This window comes from Mesoplodon densirostris, chromosome 15, assembly GCF_025265405.1.
Source record: "Mesoplodon densirostris isolate mMesDen1 chromosome 15, mMesDen1 primary haplotype, whole genome shotgun sequence".
Taxonomy (NCBI): domain Eukaryota; kingdom Metazoa; phylum Chordata; class Mammalia; order Artiodactyla; family Ziphiidae; genus Mesoplodon; species Mesoplodon densirostris.
The window spans coordinates 21,037,288-21,058,105 of record NC_082675.1 but is presented as its reverse complement, the minus strand read 5'-3'; the positions used below and the strand labels follow the sequence as shown (position 1 = coordinate 21,058,105).

Here is a 20,818-nt window from a genome sequence, read left to right as displayed (position 1 = left end):
TTAGGATGACTTTGGCTCTGATTCCTGGAAGGAGAGGCTGACCACTTACCAGGAGACATGCAGAGGGAAGAGAGGGCTCAGAGTCTCTTCCAAACTTGGTCATCTTGCTTTGAAAGCAACTGCGTTTGCTCAGCCCTGGATTGACGGAGGAGAAACTGCGGGAAGGGATGTGGGCTTCTTGGTTGCAGAGAGGGTGGGGCATTTGGGGCTAGCTTTTTTTTTGGCCTCGGCATGCGGAATCTTAGTTCCCCGACCAGGGATCAAACCCGTGCCCCCTGCAGTGGAAGCGCGGAGTCTTAACCACTGGACCGGACGGCCAGGGAAGTCCTTAGGCTAGCTCTGAAGCAGAGTTGGGGAGAAACCAGGGAACAACTGAGAGTCCAGCCTCTCCAATATAACCCCCTTGAACAGAGATTTGTCAGGTAGCTGCTGGTGCAGAGTTGGAAGACTTGAATTCCAGTTCTGCTCTGTGACTCACCCTGGCTGCCTTTGGGTCCCCCACTCCAACCCTCAAATCACACACTGCACTTGTCAGTCATCACTGGTCTTAGACATTTGTCATTGTCATGGCTCGGCTGGCTCATCGTGTGTCTCCCTCCTTGGCTCTGAATTTTGTGAGGGACCCCAGAGTCCAGCATTCAATATTTTCTAAATGGATGAATAAATGATCACAGGGGACACTCTGTCGAGTTGTAGGTACATCGCTCTCTCTCTCTCGATCTCAGTCTTCACATCTGTCACTTGGGAACGATGATCCCTTTGGTTGTTTGGGCATGCCCAGTGCCTAGCTGGGCTTCAGTGTGTGATGGCAATCAAGTAGCACAAATGTCTCTGTGGACACCAGCACTGCAGAAGAGGGCACACACTCTTTGTCCTTGAAATCAAGAGGAATTTGGACACCTTGAAGTAGGTTCTCACTGTAGTTCTCATCTTCCCTTTGTTTCTCTGCATGTACTGAACCCCTACTCACCATGGGCACTTTCCAAACAAACAGCCCCAGGTCGGGTGCCCAGGATGCCATGTAGGACAGAATTTAGCATGCGTGTCATTTATTAGCAAGACTCTTTGGATAGCACTTGTGTTGGGCAAGGAAGAGGGAAAGTGGATGGAGGGAGAAGCTGAACCTTGATGCAGGGAGGACAATAGCCTGGGTCAACTCCACAGGCAGCCCTGGAGCTAGGCTGGCCCTTTGGAGCCGTGCAGGCCTATACACCCTGCAGTGATCGGTCCTTGGATGTGACCTTGGGGAGGTGGGTCTCTGGAGCTGGGTTGTCCCTGGCTGACAGCTGCAGCTGTTTGTTGACAACGGTACCCCAGCCACTGGGGATCTGGGGATCCTTGAAAGGGGATCTGGGCGGTACTCCATGGTGTCCACTGCACAACTGTCCCCAAAGGTAGGTACCGTTATCTCCACTTATGGATGATGACACTGAGTTCATGTGGATGAACCATCTCGCCCAAGGACGCACAGACGGGAAGTGCCTGCCTCCAGAACCGCCCATCTCTCTCACCGCTGCCCCGGTGGTGCTCAGACCTGTGCCAAGCAGCCAAAAGCACAAACCCCACACCCAAGTCACTTCCCGTCAGCTGGCAGGCCTGTCATCCAGCACCTCTCGGTTTTGCCTGAAGCCCGCAAGGCGAGGTGGCTTCCCAGCCCGAACCCATCCATCCGTTTGTATTTATTCTGTGCGCAGCCAACAGCTGCCGGGAGCCAGGGCTGCCAACACACTGCGCCTTCAACATGCATCTCTCCACCCATTTCGGAGAGTCCTCCTCTGCTAGCTTTTCTGGGAAGCCTAGCTTCCCACCCACCTTTCTCCTTGCCAGCAATGTGGCTGGATTTCAGAGGAGCCCCAGGATGGGGGAGAACTGGAAAAAACAACACTCAGGATGTGGTAGGGGGCGGGGTGAGGAATGGCTGCAAAGATCCTTTGGATTCTAGCCCAGTTTCATTTCAATTTTTTTTTCCTTTCTTTTTACCAACGCATAGCTGTATAACATTGCAGGATACGGGCAGTGAAATGTCTGGGTTTACTGGTGTGGGTTTGGAACATGGATTTCTGAGTAATGCAGCCTGGGGTTCTTGATCTGTGTTTTGCAGTGTGACCTTGACCAGGCGTCTGCGCTTCTCTGAGCTCCTGATTCTTCGTTTGTGAAGTGGGTTAATGATCTCAACACTCGGGTCCATTTGGAGGACTGAATGTGAGACTGTGAGGGGAACTACAGCAGTGGGCCTAGTAATTACATCATAAATGAGACCTCGTATCAATATTACTCCACTGGGGCCTCCCTGGTGGCGCAAGTGGTTGAGAGTCCGCCTGCCGATGCAGGGGATACGGGTTCGTGCCCCGGTCTGGGAGGATCCCATATGCCGCGGAGCGGCTGGGCCCATGAGCCATGGCCGCTGAGCCTGCGCGTCCGGAGCCTGTGCTCCGCAACGGGGGAGGCCACAGCGGTGAGAGGCCCGCATACCGCCAAAAAAAAAAAAAAAAAAAAATATTACTCCACTGTACTTCCTCCTGGAGGCTGTCAATGGACCTGTCTTCCACTCTTCCCAATACTCACGTGGCGATGGTGCTTTGCAGCTTACCTCATGGCACTTCCATCAGCCTCGAAGATGGTAGGCTTTTTCTCCAAGCCACAAAGCAGACCTCTCCTTGCCCCTTCCAACCACCCCAAACTGACCAGTTCTACCCATCCTTCAGCTCTCTGCTCACACCTCGACTTCCCCTAGGACAACGGTTGGCAAACTCATTCTGTAACGAGCCAAACAGTAAATATTTTAGGCCTTGTGGGACCCATGGTCTCTGTTGCCACAGCTCAACTCTGCCATCATAGGTCAAAAGTGGCCGCAGGCAATCCACAGATAAGTGGGTACAGCAGGCTTTTAATACAGCTTTATCTATGGACACTGGCATTTGAATTTCCTATAGTTTTCACGTGGCATGAAATATTATTTTGACTTTTAACAATCATTTAAAAATGTAAAAACCATTCTTAGCTTGGGAACTGTACAAAAGGAGGCAATGGGCCGGATTTGACCTGTTGGGCCATAGTTTGCTGATCCCCGCAGGCTACATTAAGGGCCCTTCATCGAGGCTTCCACAGTGTCCCTGAGTTACCCCATCACAGCACCGAGCAGGGGTCGTTGAATTTACCTGTTAACTCCTCAGCAGACTATGAAACACAAGGGAGGCACCAGATCTCAATCACTGCTTAAACCCTCAGCACCAAGTACACAGTAGGTGCTCAATAACTGTATGTCACACAAGCCCATGAGGATAAACAAACCCTTTCAACAGCTCCATATGGCACGATTTATAATCCCCACTTCACAGATGGCGAAACTGAGCCTCAGAGAGGGAAAAGGATGATCTCAATGTCACACAGCTGCAAAAAATGACTCACCTGGGACTCCAACCTCCGAAGAGAGAATGAGAGAGACAGCCTTAGCTGAGCAATTATTATGTGCCCGACACAGTGCCAGGGGCTGTGCGTGCATTACATCGCCCCCAGGTTACTGTGCACCCACTGCGTCCCCGGACTTACTGACACTGCTGGATTCCGCACAGCCAGAGCTCTAGGCGGTGACCTCACGCGGCAGGAACCATACCTGTCTCGCTCCCTGCTGGGTCCCCAGAGCCTAGAGCAGCACTTGGCACAGAGTAGGGGGTTCGAAGGTCGTTCGTGGCACAATGAGTGTCCACCCCAAGCCAGGCCGGGCGCCACATCGTGCAATTTCCATATGTAAGTCCACCATCTTCTGTCACCATCTCCCAGGAGTGCAACCTGCAAATCAGCTGAAAAGAGAAATTGATTAAATTAAAAAAGAAAGAAAGAAATAGAAAAACAAAAAAGCAGTGCCAGCCGTGCCAGCCGCAGCAGCATCTGCTGAGTCAGATAGGTTATCCATCCGCAATAATCCATGGCTCCTAATGGAGCGATTTCCCTCCTCCAAATACATAAATTAATAAAGGCGTGCAGACGAAAGGACAGCCAAGGCAAAGAGGCCTCCGGCTGGGAAAAGTCACCTCCCCAAGACCGATGCCCACATCTGCTGCCGAGGGGGTAGAGACGGGCGCCAGACCCCAGCCTCCGCCAAATGCGCTGCAGCCCGCGAGGACCCTACTCCGGAGTGGGTCCAGCCTGCACGCCAGCTGTCCAAGGCAGGCCCTGGCTCCCAGGGGCCCCCGACGGTGTGTTTGATTCTCAACCCAAATCGTGCCCCAGCGGCCGCTCCGTTAAGCAGGCCCAAGTGGCAGGAGGCTTCCGTGGGAGAACTGGGGGCCTTTATCGCTCGCGCTGGCTTGTTGGCGGAGCCCCTTGGCCGCACTTCACAGGCACCCCGCGGAGCCCCCTAGGCGGAACCTTCTCGAATCCCACTTGTTGACAGCGGCCTTGTGGCAGGATTTAATGGTGGAATAATATTTACACGGCAAACTCCTCTGGAGGTGTCCTAAACATCGTAAAAGGGATTTTCAGAGCTTAATGAGCGTTAGTGAAGTCAAGACAGGATAATGTGGCAACTGGTGACTCTAATCTGATCTGGCACCTTCTACGCAGTAAGACTTAGTGGGCGGGACCATTTGGAGAGCTGGCGAAAGTCGCTTTTCCCCTCTGCTTCCCCTCCTCTCCCCCTGAAATCTGTAATACAGTTAGCAGCACGTGGCCTGCGGTGGCCGCATCTCAGCTGCTGTAGGTGCCAGCAAAGCCCAGGCTTAGGCTCATGGGTCCATCGAGGGACTTTTTAACAGGTGAGTGTTAGGGAAGGAGTGAGCAGTGGGAGAGATAGACCTCATCAGGTTTTCTTTCTTTTATCTGAAGGCAGCACAAAACTTCTAAGCATTAAACAAAACAAAACAAACCTTGGATTTCAAAATATCGATAACAGGGCCTCCCTGGTGGCGCAAGTGGTTAAGAGTCCGCCTGCCGATGCAGGGGATACGGGTTCGTGCCCCGGTCTGGGAGGATCCCATATGCCGCGGAGCGGCTGGGCCCGTGAGCCATGGCCGCTGAGCCTGCGCGTCCGGAGCCTGTGCTCCGCAACGGGAGAGGCCACAGCAGTGAGAGGCCCACATACCGCAAAAAGAAAAAAAAAAAAAAATATCGATAACAGATTCAGTTTCACGCCTGTGGGTCAGAAAGGCCACAGCCACAATCCATTCCTACACCTGAACCAGCAGAACCGCTCCTGAGAAGGTGAGCAAGGCATCAGATACACAGGCTCTAGAGTTGTCGCTTCAAATCCCGGCTCTGCCATCTCCTGGCTGAGTCACTTCCCTCTCCACACCTCAGTTCTGTCATCTGTAAAATGGGAATGATGGGCTGTACCTATCATGGGGCAAGAATGTGAGTCAAATACATAGAAAGCCTAGCACTGGAGCTTACATGGAGTAAAGAGCTCATAAAGATGAGTTTAAAAAAGTCTTTTCTGACCTCAGTTTTCTCATCTGTAAAATGGGACTGCTGTTACCTCTAAGAATCAAATGAGATAAACTGGCACAGTCTAGCTTGGATTCAGATCTAAGAGTCCAGCTGCCAAAGCCAATTCCTGTTACGTCCTTTGCCTTCAGTTCACTGTGACTGACTGGCATCCGAGAGGCTGCCATAGGGAACAAAGTCCCCCAGAACTGAGAATTCATTCCTTCACTTCCCCATAACCACAGTCAGATCCTGAGCTGTGCATCTTGTTGATACAGGAAGGGAATCTGTGCAGAAGCAATGGCAGGCTGTGTTGTCTAGGACTTGAGAACCAGGGAGATCCTTCAGAGGTCTCTAGCTGGGTTGCTCTGGTTACTGGGAGTTAAGCAGTTGCTTGGTGTTGTGAATTTGGGGGTCTGAGCTGAAGGCAGTAGACAGCTCTGACCAGTGCAGTTCTGCATTGGAGGGGGCCTTGTGAGCTCCAGGCTGACCCCTTGGACCCCCTGGGGAGTCCTCTAGGCCTATCCTGTGGCGACTAAGCCTGGTTTTGAATCTTCCCCTCATTAGCTGTGTTCCTTTGGGAAATCGACTTACCCTCTCTGACCTTCAGTCTCCTCATCCACAAGAAGGGAAGAGGAAAGTTATCTCATAGGGTTCCTGTGAGGTTTGAATGTGATGGTGTGTATAGAGATCCTGGCATAAAGTATTCTTCACATCAAGGACTCATGACCCCCACTATCCTCAAACCTATGAGCTTAGAGCCTGAGATTTATAAGAAAGAGCCAGATGTCCATTTACTACTCTCAATTTAGAAAATCCCAGAGAAGGCCTCTGATTGGCCTGTCCCTGTCATGCAACTATCCTTTAGCTTACAGGCAGACCTCAAGAGATATTGCAGGTTCAGTTCCAGACCACCATAATAAAAGCGAGTATCACAATAAAGTAAGTCACATATATTTTTTTGGTTTCCCAGTGCATATAAAAGTTACGTTTACACTATACTGTAGTCTGTTAAGGATGCAATAGCATTGTGTCTAAAAAACAATGTATATACCTTAATTTTAAAATACTTTATTGCTAAGAAATGCTAATTATCATCTGACAACACAGGAACAGCCACAAACCTTCAATTTGAAAAAAACGGAGTATCTGTGAAGTTCAGTAAAGTGAAGCACAATAAACAGAGATATGCCTGTAACTGCTGCATCCAAAGGGCTGGCTGTGGTTACACTATAAGGGTTTTTATCTTAAGATAGGAAGAGTGGGTGCATTTTCTGGAAGGAGAGAAATAATAGTCACTGAAGACCATTTCAGTGGCTCTGTGACTATGGTTAAATTTCTAAACATTTCTGAGTTTGGTTTGAGGTCTGTAAAATGGTTGAAAAGATGTCTACTTTCTGTTGAGTTGTTTTGAAGATGAAGCAGAAGAAACCACTTGGCACAATGCCTGGCACATGGTCCAGCTCAATAAGTGTTTGCTGAATCCGTATCAAGCCTGTCTTGATTGTTGGTACTATTAGTCCCAAGGCATCTTTAATGATTAGTAATCATATAAGAATAAGGAATAATTTACTCAGTCATCAGTTATCCTTTTCCAGGTGTTCAGAGACAGAAAAATGCAAGTAGGAGATGAGTTTATATGTACTCTTTAAATTTCTAAGATTAATTTATTTTTCATATCATTGGTCTAAAAAAATCAAATGGGAGTGGTGAAGCTGATGGATTTTGTATTAAACTTAGATGGGTCCACCTTTTTCACTAACATTTTACTATAAAAAGTTTCAAAGACAGAAAAATTGAAAGAAGTTTATAGCAAACTTCTCATGAAAGTTTATTAAAAGTCTGGAACTTTTTATAAAGTTTATATCCTCCACCTAGATCCCACCATTAGCATTTATATACTCACTTTATCGTGTTTATCCATCTATCTAACCCTCTATTCATCCATTAATTCATCTTATCTTTTATGCATTTCAAGCAAACATTTCAGCAATGCAATATCAATATGTGTTTACAGTTTCTATGTAAAAAAGTATATGAATGTATTGAAATACATAAATCGTAAGTGGGGCTAACACTGAATTTTGTCAAATGCAAAAAACTGTGTGACCCAAACCTCTTACCCATCCCCAGAAAGTTCCCACAGCCCCTTCCCAGTCAATCCTTACCCTAACCCCCAGAGGCAAGCACTGTTCTTATTATTTCCCACCATCTATTAGTTTTGTTTTTTCTAGAACTTATTATATAAGTGCATATAATTTGTACTCTTTTCTGTCTGGTTTCTTTCATTGAACATGAAGTTTTGGAGACTGACTCATACCATTATATATATCAGTAGTTTGTTCTTTTTACTCTTGTGTAGGACTCTACCGTGTGAACATACCACAATTCATTTGTTTGTTCTCCTGTTGATGGTCATTGGGCCATATCTAGCTTTGCTTTACATAAAACTCCTATGAACATTCTTATACAAATCTTTTTGTGAACTTGTTTCATTTCTCTTTGTAAATATTGAGTTGAATTTCTGGGTTATAAGGTTGGGAGGGGTATGCTGAGTTTTATAAGAAACTTTATAAGCTTTTTCCTAAAATGGTTATACGATTTTACAGTCCCACCAGCAATGTATAAGAGTTCCAGTTGCTCTTCAACCTCATCAACATTTGTTGTTGTCAGTATTTTTAATCTTAGCCAACTTGTGAGTGTGCAGTAGTATCTCACTGTGTGTACAGGCCATTTTTTTTCTTAACCAGAGCCAAGTTCTCATCCATTTCATAAAATGCCTGAAGTGGAAGGACCCTTATTTTACAGATAGGAAAACTGAGGTCTAGAGGGGAAAGAGATTGGGCCAGTATTTCCCAGCTGTGTTAAAGGTAAAGCTAGACTAATAATTCAGGCTTCTGACAACTGATCCGGGGCTCACAATAAAATATGTCATTAAGTTGAGCACCTACTATGTGCCAGGCACTGTAGCAGACTCCCTCCTATTTACTATTTAAATTATTTCATTCAGTCATTCATCTAGTCATTCAACAGACACTCACTAAGCTGTTCCCTGGGCTCTGCAGGTGCAGAAACAAACAATGGAACCATTCTGGCCTCCTCCAAGGAGCTTACATTTGAGTACATGAGAATCTTTAATCCTTAATCAAAGCAGTATTTTTTGCCACTTTAGACATAGTAAGACCTACATGCATTAATGCATCAAACGTGCCTTCTTCAGTGTAAAGGGAGCTGCTGTAAGTACTTTGGGAATCTTGATTACTAGAGCAAAGAGGGTCCTAACTCCAGAAAATATGTATTTTTACTCCTGTCCATTTTGTTTCCAAACTTGGGCCACTGCACAGCACCTTTTCTCCTGGAAGGGTTCTGCTGAGTGTCCCCTGAGGAAAGTTAGATGTCCAAGAGCCCAGTTCTCCACCTGATGGGAAGAAAATCCTCACAGAGAGAGTGGGATCTTTTCTCAACCTTACTTACTCACAGAAGGCCTCTGGGGTCCAGTGAAACCTGTTTTGTTTTTTTCCTAAAGTCAACTGGGAGTGGATTTTTAGTCTAAGGAAGAGCACCATAAAATTTTAAAAGGAGAAGAGACCTTAGATATTGTGGCGTCTAGGCCTGGCCCTGCCACTCGCCCCCTCACTACTTACTCAGCCCGTCTCTGAGTAACAACTCTGAGCCCTTATATAAACTCATTCTTAGTCCAGAGCTTTGTTCAAGCTTTTTCTCTGCTAAGAGCATTCTGTCCCCTCCCCACCCCACCATCCCCTTTTGTCTGAAAAATTCCTGTATGTTCCTCAGATCGCAGCTTAAATGTCACCTCCTTCAGGCAGCCTTCCTTGATTACCGCCCCCCAAGCTGGGTCAGGTGGCTTTCTTGGGTTCCCACTGCTCCTTCTGCTTCCCCTAACAGCACTAATCACTGTGCTGTACAAAAGTCTGTTCAGTTCTCTCTCCCCAAGGAGAGCAAGCACTGTGCCTGATTTCTTTACCATGAATTATTGGTGCAAACACAGGGCCTGGCACAGAGTAGGTGGTCAAAAACTGTTGATTGAATTATGACTGAACCCAGTGGCTTCCATACCCTCTCAGTCTCCTCTCAGATCCAGCTTCTTTGCACACAAGTCAACCTAACAGCAGCTGACGCATCCTGGCAGGTATCTGGTTCCCTTCTCATGACCGTCCCCCTCCTGACTCATTTCCCTGTTAAGCAAGTAAGACCCCAGAGGGCCCAGATCAACACTGTCAACTTCCTGAGGCTGCACCATTTTAAGAAAAGTGATCGGGGAGCTTGTTTCTGGAGCCTCCTGCCGTGACCCCCATAAGATAGAAATACAGGGATAATAGAGTACATGCCAGCAGCTTCTACCACAATGTCATAGCAAGGATCCCAGGTGAAATGCACAGGAGATGTAATTACAGGTGAGGAGGATTATGAGCGGATAGGAGCCACAAGCCAGTTCCCCTCCCCCTCGCTCCCTACCCCAGCTGCCCTCCAGGTCCTCGGCAAGCTGGTCAGGTACCTGGTTCTGTAATGAGTTTAAGGGTAAAAGACGGATGGGGCTCAGTTACTGGAGAAACTATGGCCCACATTCTCTATTAGGGAGAGCACATTTCAACTGGGCCATGTTCTCCAGAGAATATTTTCTGGCGGGAAAGCCCTTCTGCTTCTACTTGCTCATTACAGTCCCTCTGTGACTTCGTAAATTGTACAAATGAGGAAAATGAGGTTTGAGACCCAGAGTAGGTGTCCCTGAAGTCAAAAACAGCATACCAGTTTAGGTTCTATGCAGGAAACAAGATCCAGTCTAGGTATTTTAAGCAGGAATGGGATTTAATACAGGGATTTAAGTGCATACAGAACTACTGGAAGGAGCAAGTTCTAGGTTAAGCTTCTTGGAATAACTCCCAGAAGATACAGAACAGAGGCACCTGGACAGCCACTGCTGGAATTATGCTGGAAGCAAGGAGCTGCGGCACATCCAACACCACTGCCTCTAGAGACCCAGGATGAGGGACCAAGACACACGGTCTCTGCTGCAGGAGAGTCTTGCATTTGCGTGACTAGACTTTCCAACAGCTGTGGCCTCGAGTCATCAGAGTGTGGCTTCACATCAGCTTCCCAAATGTCACATCAGTGCCTCTCATTGGTAGGGATGAATCTGCATCCAGAATTCTAGCTGCAAGGGAGTCTAGAAAGATCAGTGTTGCCTTTCCTTCCTCTCCAAGCTGCAGGAGGTAGAATGGAAATTCAGGGAAGCCGCCCAGAGGACCTGACACATAGACAGGAAACCTGGAACTAAGTCCCAGCTCTGCCACCTTCTAACTGTGTGTCCCTTATTGTCACTATGACATGGTAATATGGACAGCCACCTTATAGGGGTTCTGAGAAGGCTAAATAAGATGACGTGTGTACAACTCTCAGTGCAGAGCCTGAAATATCTTAAGTTCTCAACAAAGGATAGGCAGTGAGACTTTTATCATTACTGTTTTAGAAAAGAATAGTCCTTCCCCCACCAAAAAAAAAAAAAAAATCAGGTTATACAACCATGCATAATAACTTCATACTACTTCTGGGAGCAAGAAATCCATGGAGAAATATAATTTGGATGCAGAATTCTTGACTTTCCAGGTCTTTTTTGGTTTGTTTTTTTACCTTTTTGAGAAAATTGGAAAAGCATACTTTTGGGGGGAAAGCCTATGACATGGTTAATCGCCCTCTGTAGGTCAGCCCAGGGAGGGGGACAAAATATCTGGGGAAGAAAGAGGTTATCAGTACTAGTTCTCCCAGAAACAGATGAAGGCCCCACTTTGTGACCACAGACAAGGCAAGGGAGAAGGCAGAACAGCTTCATCTCCAGCCTGTGCTTTGGGAGAATGAAGAAGTGTAAGTTTGTCCCTAGGGAGGGGGCTGGGTCAGCAGAAAGAGGAGAGAAATCAGAGTCAGGCAACCCTGTGGGCCCCGCCCAACACTGATTCCTCTGAGCCGCGTGACCCTGGGCAAGTCACATTCCCTCTTGGATCCTCCACTTTCTCATCTGCAAAATGGGGGCCATCACTTTCACCTGCTGGATTGCTATGAAGACAAGAAGCCAGGTCAAACATTTGATGTTCTGTTCGCCAGTCACTACCCACAGGCCACATCTTCCTGCCAAAGATCGGCAGGATTTGTGAGCTCAGGCCAAGGATGAGGGTGTGGGGGTAGCCAGCCTGGTAGAAAGAAGTCTGCTCTGGGCGTCTCTGCCTCACTGAAGCTGGACCCTACACCTGCAGCAGCCAAAGCATCTTTTGTAAAGAAGCCAACATTTCTTTCTCCCATCAGTGGTGGTGGAGGGAGAAGAACAGAAACTCTCACCAGCCAGGAAAGGCAGCAAGACATACTTTCCTACCGTGGTTTCACAGGGTCAGGTATCAAAGTATCTGCTTGCAGGTAACCAGCACCATCAGAGAGTGAAGCCAATATAGGGAAGAGAAAAGCCACGCACGGAAGTGGCTGGGTCTGAATCAGAAGATGCCTTCCCCAGCCCTGCCACTCCGGACGCAAGCTGTCAGCTCCCAAGATGAAGGTCCCCACCCTGCTTCAGTGGCTGAAGTCATTAAGGAGCATCCGGGGCCCATCTTTGGCAGGAACGATAGCTGGACACCGATTTGGGCGCTTGAGGATGGTGGCCCGAGAGGACCCACAGGACACAGTGGGGAGGCCCGATCAGCCCACCTGGCAGCCGGACCCAGACCTGGCTGTCTGTACCCAGACCTGGGTGTCGGTACCATATTGCTCACCGTCTGGCAAATCGACAGATTTTCACAAACCAGATTCCTCTTCCCATGCCTGGGCCCTTCCTGTCCAACTGTTCCAGCATCTGTTTCTCTTAAAATGTATTTATTACACCGAGAAGAATAATAAAGGGGCTGGGTCTGAGGTCTCGGAGGCTGTGGCAGTGGCTTCCTCACAGGGCCTCCTTTGGAAGAGATTACATTGGGAGAAATGGTGCAGTGCTCAACCTGGCGACAGCCTGCCTTGGTCACTGGAGTTTGGAGTCACTGGACATTGGCCCAGAGTACGAGGCTGAAGGGGAAAGGCCACGATGGTAGTTGGGGGCTTGGACCGGAGTCTATTTGTAAGTAGTGTGGCTTCAGGCAACTTCCTGAACTTCTCAGAGCCTCGGTATCTTCCTCTGTGAAATGGGGGTAGAGCTACAAGATCTCCAAGGTGATTTATTTCTTGTTTGGCCTCTGAGTGCTTCAAAAAGCTCCTGCTTATGGAACTCAGTCTTACTTGGACACCTGAGAATATGCATTTCTCCGTGTATTCATTCATTCATCCATTCATTTGTTCATCAGACTGTTCAACGAACAAGCTATCTTCAAGACACTGGTGATATGATGGTGCTTAAAAAAAATGACCAAAGCCTGTTTCTTGCCACTCAGATAATTCAAGTACATCTGCAAATAGTCATGGCAACTAGGATTCCTGGGGCTGTTTACCGTGTGCCAGCCATGGCGCTCAGCACTTTACAAACATCGCAGCAGCCCTGTAAGGTTTATCTCTGTCTCTCTAGGGGAGATGGGGGAAACTGAGGCTCAGGAAGGTGGAGCAACTTGTCCAAGGTCACACAGCGAATACACTGACAGCAAGCACGTTCGGACAAGGATTTCACTATAGGCTGACACCTTGGGTTCTCATTTAAATGCCTCGGCAGCTACAAAGGTTGGTCACTGCCCCAGTTCTATCTGATTTCTACAGCAGCCCTATGGCGTGGCTGGAGAGGAAGGTGGGTCCCACATTATGACGAGGCCCAGGGGCGGAAAGTGGTTTCTCCAAGGTGACAAAGCAAGTTGATGGCAGCCCCACCTGTAAACATAATAAAACAGAAACCAAACAACGAACCGAAGCCTTCTACCACTCACCCATTGGTTCTCTTACTTAGTAGATACCAGATATAGTTGGTTCCACGATGCACTTACTTAGATTTTACTATCTTTGAATCAGGATTCATCTTACAATGAATGGTGTGCCATATTCTAATTAGTAGCTTGTTTTTTTTCTTAGCAAGACATCAAATAATGGTGCATATTACAATCAATGGCATATTTAAGGGAATGAAATATGGTGTTTCCTGAGCAACTAGTATGTATAAGAAGTGTGCTGGGCATTCTTCCCCCTTGTCCTCCTCACTGAGGGAAGAGGCCCCAGGCAAGCTGAGACCCTTAGGGGTTCTTGGGAACATAGATTTTAAGTGCCAGTGTTTGGTTCCATTCACCATGTCCCAACCCTCCAACTCTGTCCACAGAATGGGGTTTGCAGACAGATCCCACTTTGAGAGGTGATGGTGGAGGTGGCAATAACCATCTCCAGACACTCAAGAGCCCTCACTGAGGGGTCTCTGAACCTCAGTCCAGGCACTGGGCCCTCAGTCTCCACTCAGACACCTTCCCAAGCCTCCCAGGTCCACGCAGACTCAGCGGGGTTGCCAGCAATCTCCCCCAGTAGCGCAGAGATGGTGATCCTAGCACTGCCCCTAGGAGCTTTGGGAATAACTGAGGTGGAATGATTTTGCCAGCTAGGCCACCGCTGCTGATTCCTGAGAGACAGAGGAGGGAGGAGGGCAGGAGGAGCAAGTGACTGCGGCCAAAACACAGTGACCGGCTCGTTTGCTCTGGGCAGGCACCAAGCTGGGAGCGGAGCAGTGGCACTGGAAACTGATTGCCCCTGGTAGGAAAATCGACACTCCCCACCCCCTCCCCACTGCCAGGACTTGGGGGAGGGGGGAGACATGGAAACTTAAGTCACAGCACCAAGGTATCTAAATATTTGGAGTACATGTGGGTAATTTACCCCTTCTTGACAGTCTGTCCCTTAGACAAATGGAGTGGGTAGACATCTTGGGAGAGAGGGAAACCCAGGGAGGCACATAGTAGGTGATCCATATATGGACACATACTTTGGGAAGCAGGCAGAATCGCAGGGTAGAGCCAGGAACTGGAAGGGAACTTAGAGGCCGAGTCCATCATATTCTTCCTTTTACAGATGATAGTGAATCATCATAGTCACACAGCAAGTTCCATCACTGGCAAGGTGGGCATGCAATGTCTCCCTTCTCTTAGTATAGTGTTTTCAAGCCCACAGCATCAGAAAACACACACACACACACACACACACACACACACACACACACACACACACAGTGGCTTTCCCATCACAGAAGCATTTCAAGTAAGGGATTGCCAAGTAAAAAATTTCCAAAGATCTTTTATACTTACATTCACCACAGTGTACCATAGAGGAGTAGAACCTCAGAGAAAATAAAAGCTGTCATTGACTATAATCAATCAACTCTGGTTTAAATGAAGTAACATGTTTCTTTATTGCAGGACTTACCAGAGCATTTAAAATGATGTTGCATATTCCCAAGCAATAAGTGGGGATATAGATGAAAGGAGGCTCCAAATGAATGGATTTGAGCACCCAGGATATTATTTTCACGCCATTATGAATTTTCCTAAAATCATTTTTAAATTTTGATTTGTAATGCTAGGATGACAAAGAATAAAACTAAATAAAAAAACATAGCATCTATTTATCCATCCATTCATCAAGCCAATCACCTATCCATCCATCCATCAATGCACATCCACTAATTAATCAATTAATCCACCCACTCATCCATACATCTGTCCACCCACTCATCTAACTATCTGCCTTTCCAGCCATACTTCTATCCAACCATCCATCCATCCATCCATCCTCCAAGTAGTCACTGATCACCTACTATGTGCCATGTACTGTACTAATACCAGCAGCTTGCCGTGGGAAAGGGGTACAGATATGAAATAGATACACTTCTTGCTAATGAAGGTACTTAGAGTTTGTGAAGAAGAGGCAAGGAGCAAACAGACCCAGCATGTGCTAACCTAACCCACTGTGTGAATTGGCTCAGTTGGTCCTGACACAACCCTGGGAGCTAGGAGTTCTTACTCTCCCCATTTTACACCAAGGAACTGAGACTCAGAAGAGAAACAACTCACCAAAGGGCTCTGGCTACTGAAAGGTAGAATCAGGACACAGACTGTTCTTCCCATCCATGTGCTCCCACTTGGCTTATGTTTAAAGAGGGGGCAAGATAGTTCAGTGCACATTCCATCTAGTTTCACGGTTTTGTCTACATGTTCAATAAGCACTTATTGTGTGCCTACTGTGTGTGAGGTGCTCTGAGTGCTGGGGCTACGGCAGTGAGCCTGACCGAGTTTCTGCTCTCAGGAGCTTGCTTGGAGGACACACTTCATAGTGGGTGACACGGGTTATGCTGGGGTGGGGAGACGGGGAGGTGAATCCCCAGCCAGCCCTGAGTCCTCCTTGTCAGCTGCAGCGGCACCTTGCTGAGGCCTTCTCTCTCTGCCTTGGGGTCTCAGGGCTGATGCTGAGCTCCGGGAACAGCTGCCTGGGAATCAGCCCCACCGGCGAGACCATGCCAAGGCCTCTTCTGAGGGCATGAAGGAACTTTCCATCATGAGCTAAGGCAGCAGTATCCACATAGAAATGATGAGGCCGCCATCCTAACACTAAGTCAATTACCCTCTCTTTAATTTGCAGCGGCCGGGACCACATTGGAGCCATGATGTCACCAGCACAAACAGCCCCGTGGCATTCTCCATTTATGAGCTGGTCCAGGCCACCCACGGTGTCGTCAGTTGACCCAGCTCAGGTCCCATCCCTGGGTTTCAGGGAGAGGCCCGAGGTCTTCCTTGGGCTGACTTTCCTGCTGTTTAGCTCAGAGACGTGCTGAAGATCAGAGTGTGCCCAGCAAGGCTGCTTTGGGGAGGCTCATCTGGACCCATCTGAACTGCCGCCAGGTGGCTAAGTGGGAGAAACCTGAAGCCAGACTGCCTGGGTTCACAGCACAGTTTTGCTGCTCCCTAGTTGTGTGACTTGGGCTAGACACCTCCCTCTCTGAGCCCCTGTTTTCTTGTCTGTAAAATGAGAATAATAATAGTAATAATAACAGTACCTAATTCATAGAATGAGTGCACGTGTTAATAAACGTCTACTTGTAGAAAGTGCTGAGTGCCCTGTCTGGCACACACAGGCATTAAATGCAGACCAGTTAATGTATTATTCCTGTAGCCTGTTTTAGGTGGGTGGGAGATGGATGTTTCTTCAACAGGAAGGCAGCAGAGTGCAATGGTTGGGAGTCCTGGGAGGTCGCCACCCCCTCTCTGAGCCTCAGCTGCTGCTCTGGGGAGTGGGCACTATAACAGTTCTCACCTTGGAGGGTTAGATTTTGCAAGGATTAGAGGAGAACACTCATAAAGCTCAGCACAGGGCTCAGTACATAGTAGGTGCTCAATAGATGTGCTTCTTACAACCCAATCAAACAATGGGCAAAAGACCTAAGTAGACATTTCTCCAAAGAGGACAAACAGATGGCCAACAGGCACATGAAAAGATGCTCCACATCGCTAATTATTAGAGAGATGCAAATCAAAACTACAATGAGGGACCACCTCACGCCGGTCAGAATGGCCATCATTAAAAAGTCTACAAATAAAAAATGCTGGAGAGGGTGTGGAGAAAAGGGAAACCCTCCTACACTGTTGGTGGGAGTGTAAACTGGTGCAGCCACTATGGAGAACAGTATGGAGGCTCCTTAAAAAACTAAAAATAGAGTTACCATATGATCCAGTAATCCCACTCCTGGGCATATATCCGGAAAAGATGGAAGCTCTAATTCAAAATGATACATGCACCCCAATGTTCACAGCAGCACTATTTACAATAAGCAAGACATGGAAGTGACCTAATTGTCCATCAACAGGTGCATGGGTAAAGAAGATGTGGCACATATATACACAAAGGAATATTACTCAGCCATAAAAAAGAATGAAATAATGCCATTTGTGGCAAAATGGATGGACCTGGAGATTATCATACTAAGTGAAGTATTTAAGTCAGAAAGAGAAAAACAAATGTGTAATATTACTTATATGTGGGATCTAAAAAGTAGTACAAATGAACTTATTTACACAACAGAAATAGACTCACAGACAAAGAAAACAAACTTATGGTTACCAAAGGGGATGGGGTGGGGGGGGGAGGACAAAAATAATAAATGAATAAATAAAGAAGGCTCTTATGAGCACCACATCCTCTGCGCTTTCCTAAATTCTTGCCCAGTAAGGGTGTGCAATTTCCCCTAGGGTCAGGCTCATACGTGTCCCACGTCTTGGCTCAGCTGCTTTCCTCTGACTGCCCTGCTCTCCGCACTTCTCTCTCCAGATCTTTACTGTCTCAGCACACACATCCCTCTTCTAGAAAGCCCCCATCACCTCTAGGAAGAATGGGGAGCCCTCTGAGTCTCCTTGCAGCTGCCTATGCCCCCTTCATCATCACACTTACCCCCAGCATCCTGCTTGCCTGTCTGTCTGCCCACCTCTGCCATTAGACCGTGTCTTCAAGAACAGCCTCTCGGTCCCAATCGTCTCCCATCCCACCGCCATCCAGTAAAACTCTGTTGCCTTCATAAGCAACAGAACCTCGATCTGCTACTAACTGGCTGTGTGATTTTGAGAACGTCACTTGACCTCTCTGATCCTGAGCTTCTTGCCTGCAGTATGGAAACAGCATCAGCAAGCTCACAGGCTCCCTACAGGGCCTGACACAGACACAGAGTTCAATTGCTTACCTGTCACAGGACCTTAATAAATACTAGCTCCTCTGCCTCTGATAACCTGTGTGAGCTTCCAGCAAGTTCTTTCAGCTCTCAATTAACTCATGTGAAAAAGGCAGATAGCAACAGTACTAACATCAGACTGTGCTTTCAGGATTAAATGAATTAAATATGTAAAGCCCTTGGAAGCGTGAACAGAATATAGTGAGTGCTTACTTCACATTACCTGTGATGATAATAGTATGATAATTTTTTCCCTGCCCCTTCTTGGCTATTTCTGGCCTGGTTCTAGCACTGGGTCTCTTGTACGGCAGATGTTTAATCAGTATTTGTGGGCTGACTCCATGAGAAACACTTAAAATCTTGACCAGCAAAGACCCTCTCCACGTCTATACCTCTGATGGCGGCAGCCACTGGAAATGCATTATCCATACAGTCATGAGTCCCTACAGCATCTAAGATTAAGTCATGTCAACACAGGCTGCTAAACACCCATAGGCAGATTCCATTTCTAAGTGTTGCAGGATGGACAGAGTGTAGTATAAGAGAAAGACAGAGAAAGGGGATTGGCAGGATTAGAGGGGAGAGAGGGATGGCTTATGAGCACAGGGCAGAATCGGGGGAGACTTCCTTCCTTGGTCCCTTCGTTCATTCACTCAATATTACTGAGTGCTGCTCCAGCCCAGAGCTAGGTGACAGCAAGACAAAAGCATCCTCAGCCTTGGATGTCCAGCCAAGACAAGGAGGAGCCATGGCAGGCCTGAGAGCAGAGGTGTTGAGCTGAGATCAGGTACTTGTCACCTTCATAGGCCTGCCTGGAGGTCCTGCTTGCTCCCGGGGGGCTTCTCACCCACAAACCTGCATGGTGGACAGAATCTAAATCTTCCATTTGCCAGAAGACTGGCCACGGTCACGTCCCCACTCTGGGAATCAGCAGGAAGGATGGCCTAATAGATCCCCTTGGGAAGCGAGGTGCAGTGGAAAAGCGGCCCCTGGCTGGGTAAGTGTCAGTTCAACCACGTGACAAGTACACCCTCCTTCATGGGGTGAAGAGAGACAGAGCTGACATGGGGGGACGCCCGCAGCACCCTATGGGGAGAAAAAAAGCAAGTTCCAAAGAGTAAAACAGGAAGGTTCTGTTTATCGAATGTTCAGAAAGAGGCTAAAGTAAGCAATATAGTGTTCAGGCTTAGGAGTTAAAAAGGAAAGCAAGGGCTGATCAATACAAAATTCAGAATGGCGGTTACTCTGGAGGGAGGAGGGGAGTGAGCCCCGGGGGAGCATGTGATGGTGACAAAGGCCACCGAGCTGCTCTTTTCCTTAAAGTGGGTGTTGGATTCCAGGGGGATTTACACTCTACACACTCTTTATACATATTCACCTGTATCTGCCCAATATTTAATTTTATTTCTTAAAAGAAAAAAAAAGTGTGTATGACATCCTACATGAAAGAACGAGCTTCAAAACAGGAATCCAGTGGGATTCCATTTTTCTTTCATCTTTTTTCTCATCCATCAAACTCGTAAAATAATAGTACTCATTTCTAGGACAAACTAGGACAAATCACTTCCCCTCTCTGGATCTCAGTTTCCTTGTCTAAAATGAGGCTAAAGAACTGAAGAAAAGCTTATGAAGCACTTACGCTGGTGCTTGAAAATAATAAGTACTTAATAAACAAGTTGTCCCAAAGGGATGGGGATTGTGGAACTTTCAGGAAATTCTTCCCTCCTCCCTCGCCCTTTTGCCACTGACCTAGCAGCTCTTTGAACTAATCTCCACTTGCCAACCTGGCTGGATGGACCAATGTCCTCCATCCCTTCCAACAAACGTACTGCAAACGCCCATGACCCCAAAACAGCAGTCTTGGCCAGTGGCTGTCCCTCACCTCACCTGGGTATATCTCCTCCCACTAGTTAAGGCACCAACTTACTGGAAACCAGTCGTGTTTGTTCCAAAACTTACTTATTCCACTTGTGCTTGTTAGAATAGTTAAGCATAACTAGATCATTTAATTAAACTTTAGGGAAACCAGTGACTTAATGAGTGTGCAAGAAAATGCTGCTGTTTCCAAGGAAGTTAAGTGGAATTCTTGGAAAGACACAATAAAAGTAAATTGCTTTAATTATATATATATATACATATATATATACATGTATATATATGTATACATATATATGTATATATATAAATATTTAGAAAAAATATAAATACATATTATGTATAATAACTTTTATATGAGATATATATGATAGCATATGTAATATAATAAAAATATATAAAATAAGATATATATTTATATACATAAATTATAAGATAATATAGAATCTAGAATATAATAATTTATGTATATTTAAAATAAGATGTGAACAAGAAAACTGTAAGAACTAGGAGAGGAGAATCATAAAAGATTGAGAAAAATCCTGTGCTCAGGTGGCTTTTTAAATGTTTTAAATTCTTGCTCCACTGAGAGACTTTGGTAACCAGAGAGGAGGCATTGCAGCTGTGGGTTCAGTGAAGAAACACAGGCTGGAAGTGACCTCCAGGCAGAGAAGCTAAATTCAAAGGTAGAGCCTTGGCCCGGCATCAAAAGTTTGGTGAATAGGGCCTCCCTGGTGGCGCAAGTGGTTGAGAGTCCGCCTGCCGATGCAGGGGATACGGGTTCGTGCTCCGGTCTGGGAGGATCCCATGTGCCGTGGAGCGGCTGGGCCCGTGAGCCATGGCCGCTGAGCCTGCGCATCC

General features: G+C 47.1%; 1 protein-coding gene across 1 annotated transcript in view; it reads right to left on the bottom strand.

Moving 5' to 3' along the window:
* LOC132502420 (uncharacterized) overlaps nt 1–20,818 on the bottom strand; it is a 156,531-nt gene that overhangs the window by 75,616 nt on the left and 60,097 nt on the right. Inside the window, exon 4 of the mRNA XM_060118331.1 lies at nt 3,614–3,800. Coding sequence (XP_059974314.1) covers nt 3,614–3,800 — 187 coding nt within the window. The remainder of the gene's footprint in view (nt 1–3,613; nt 3,801–20,818) is intronic.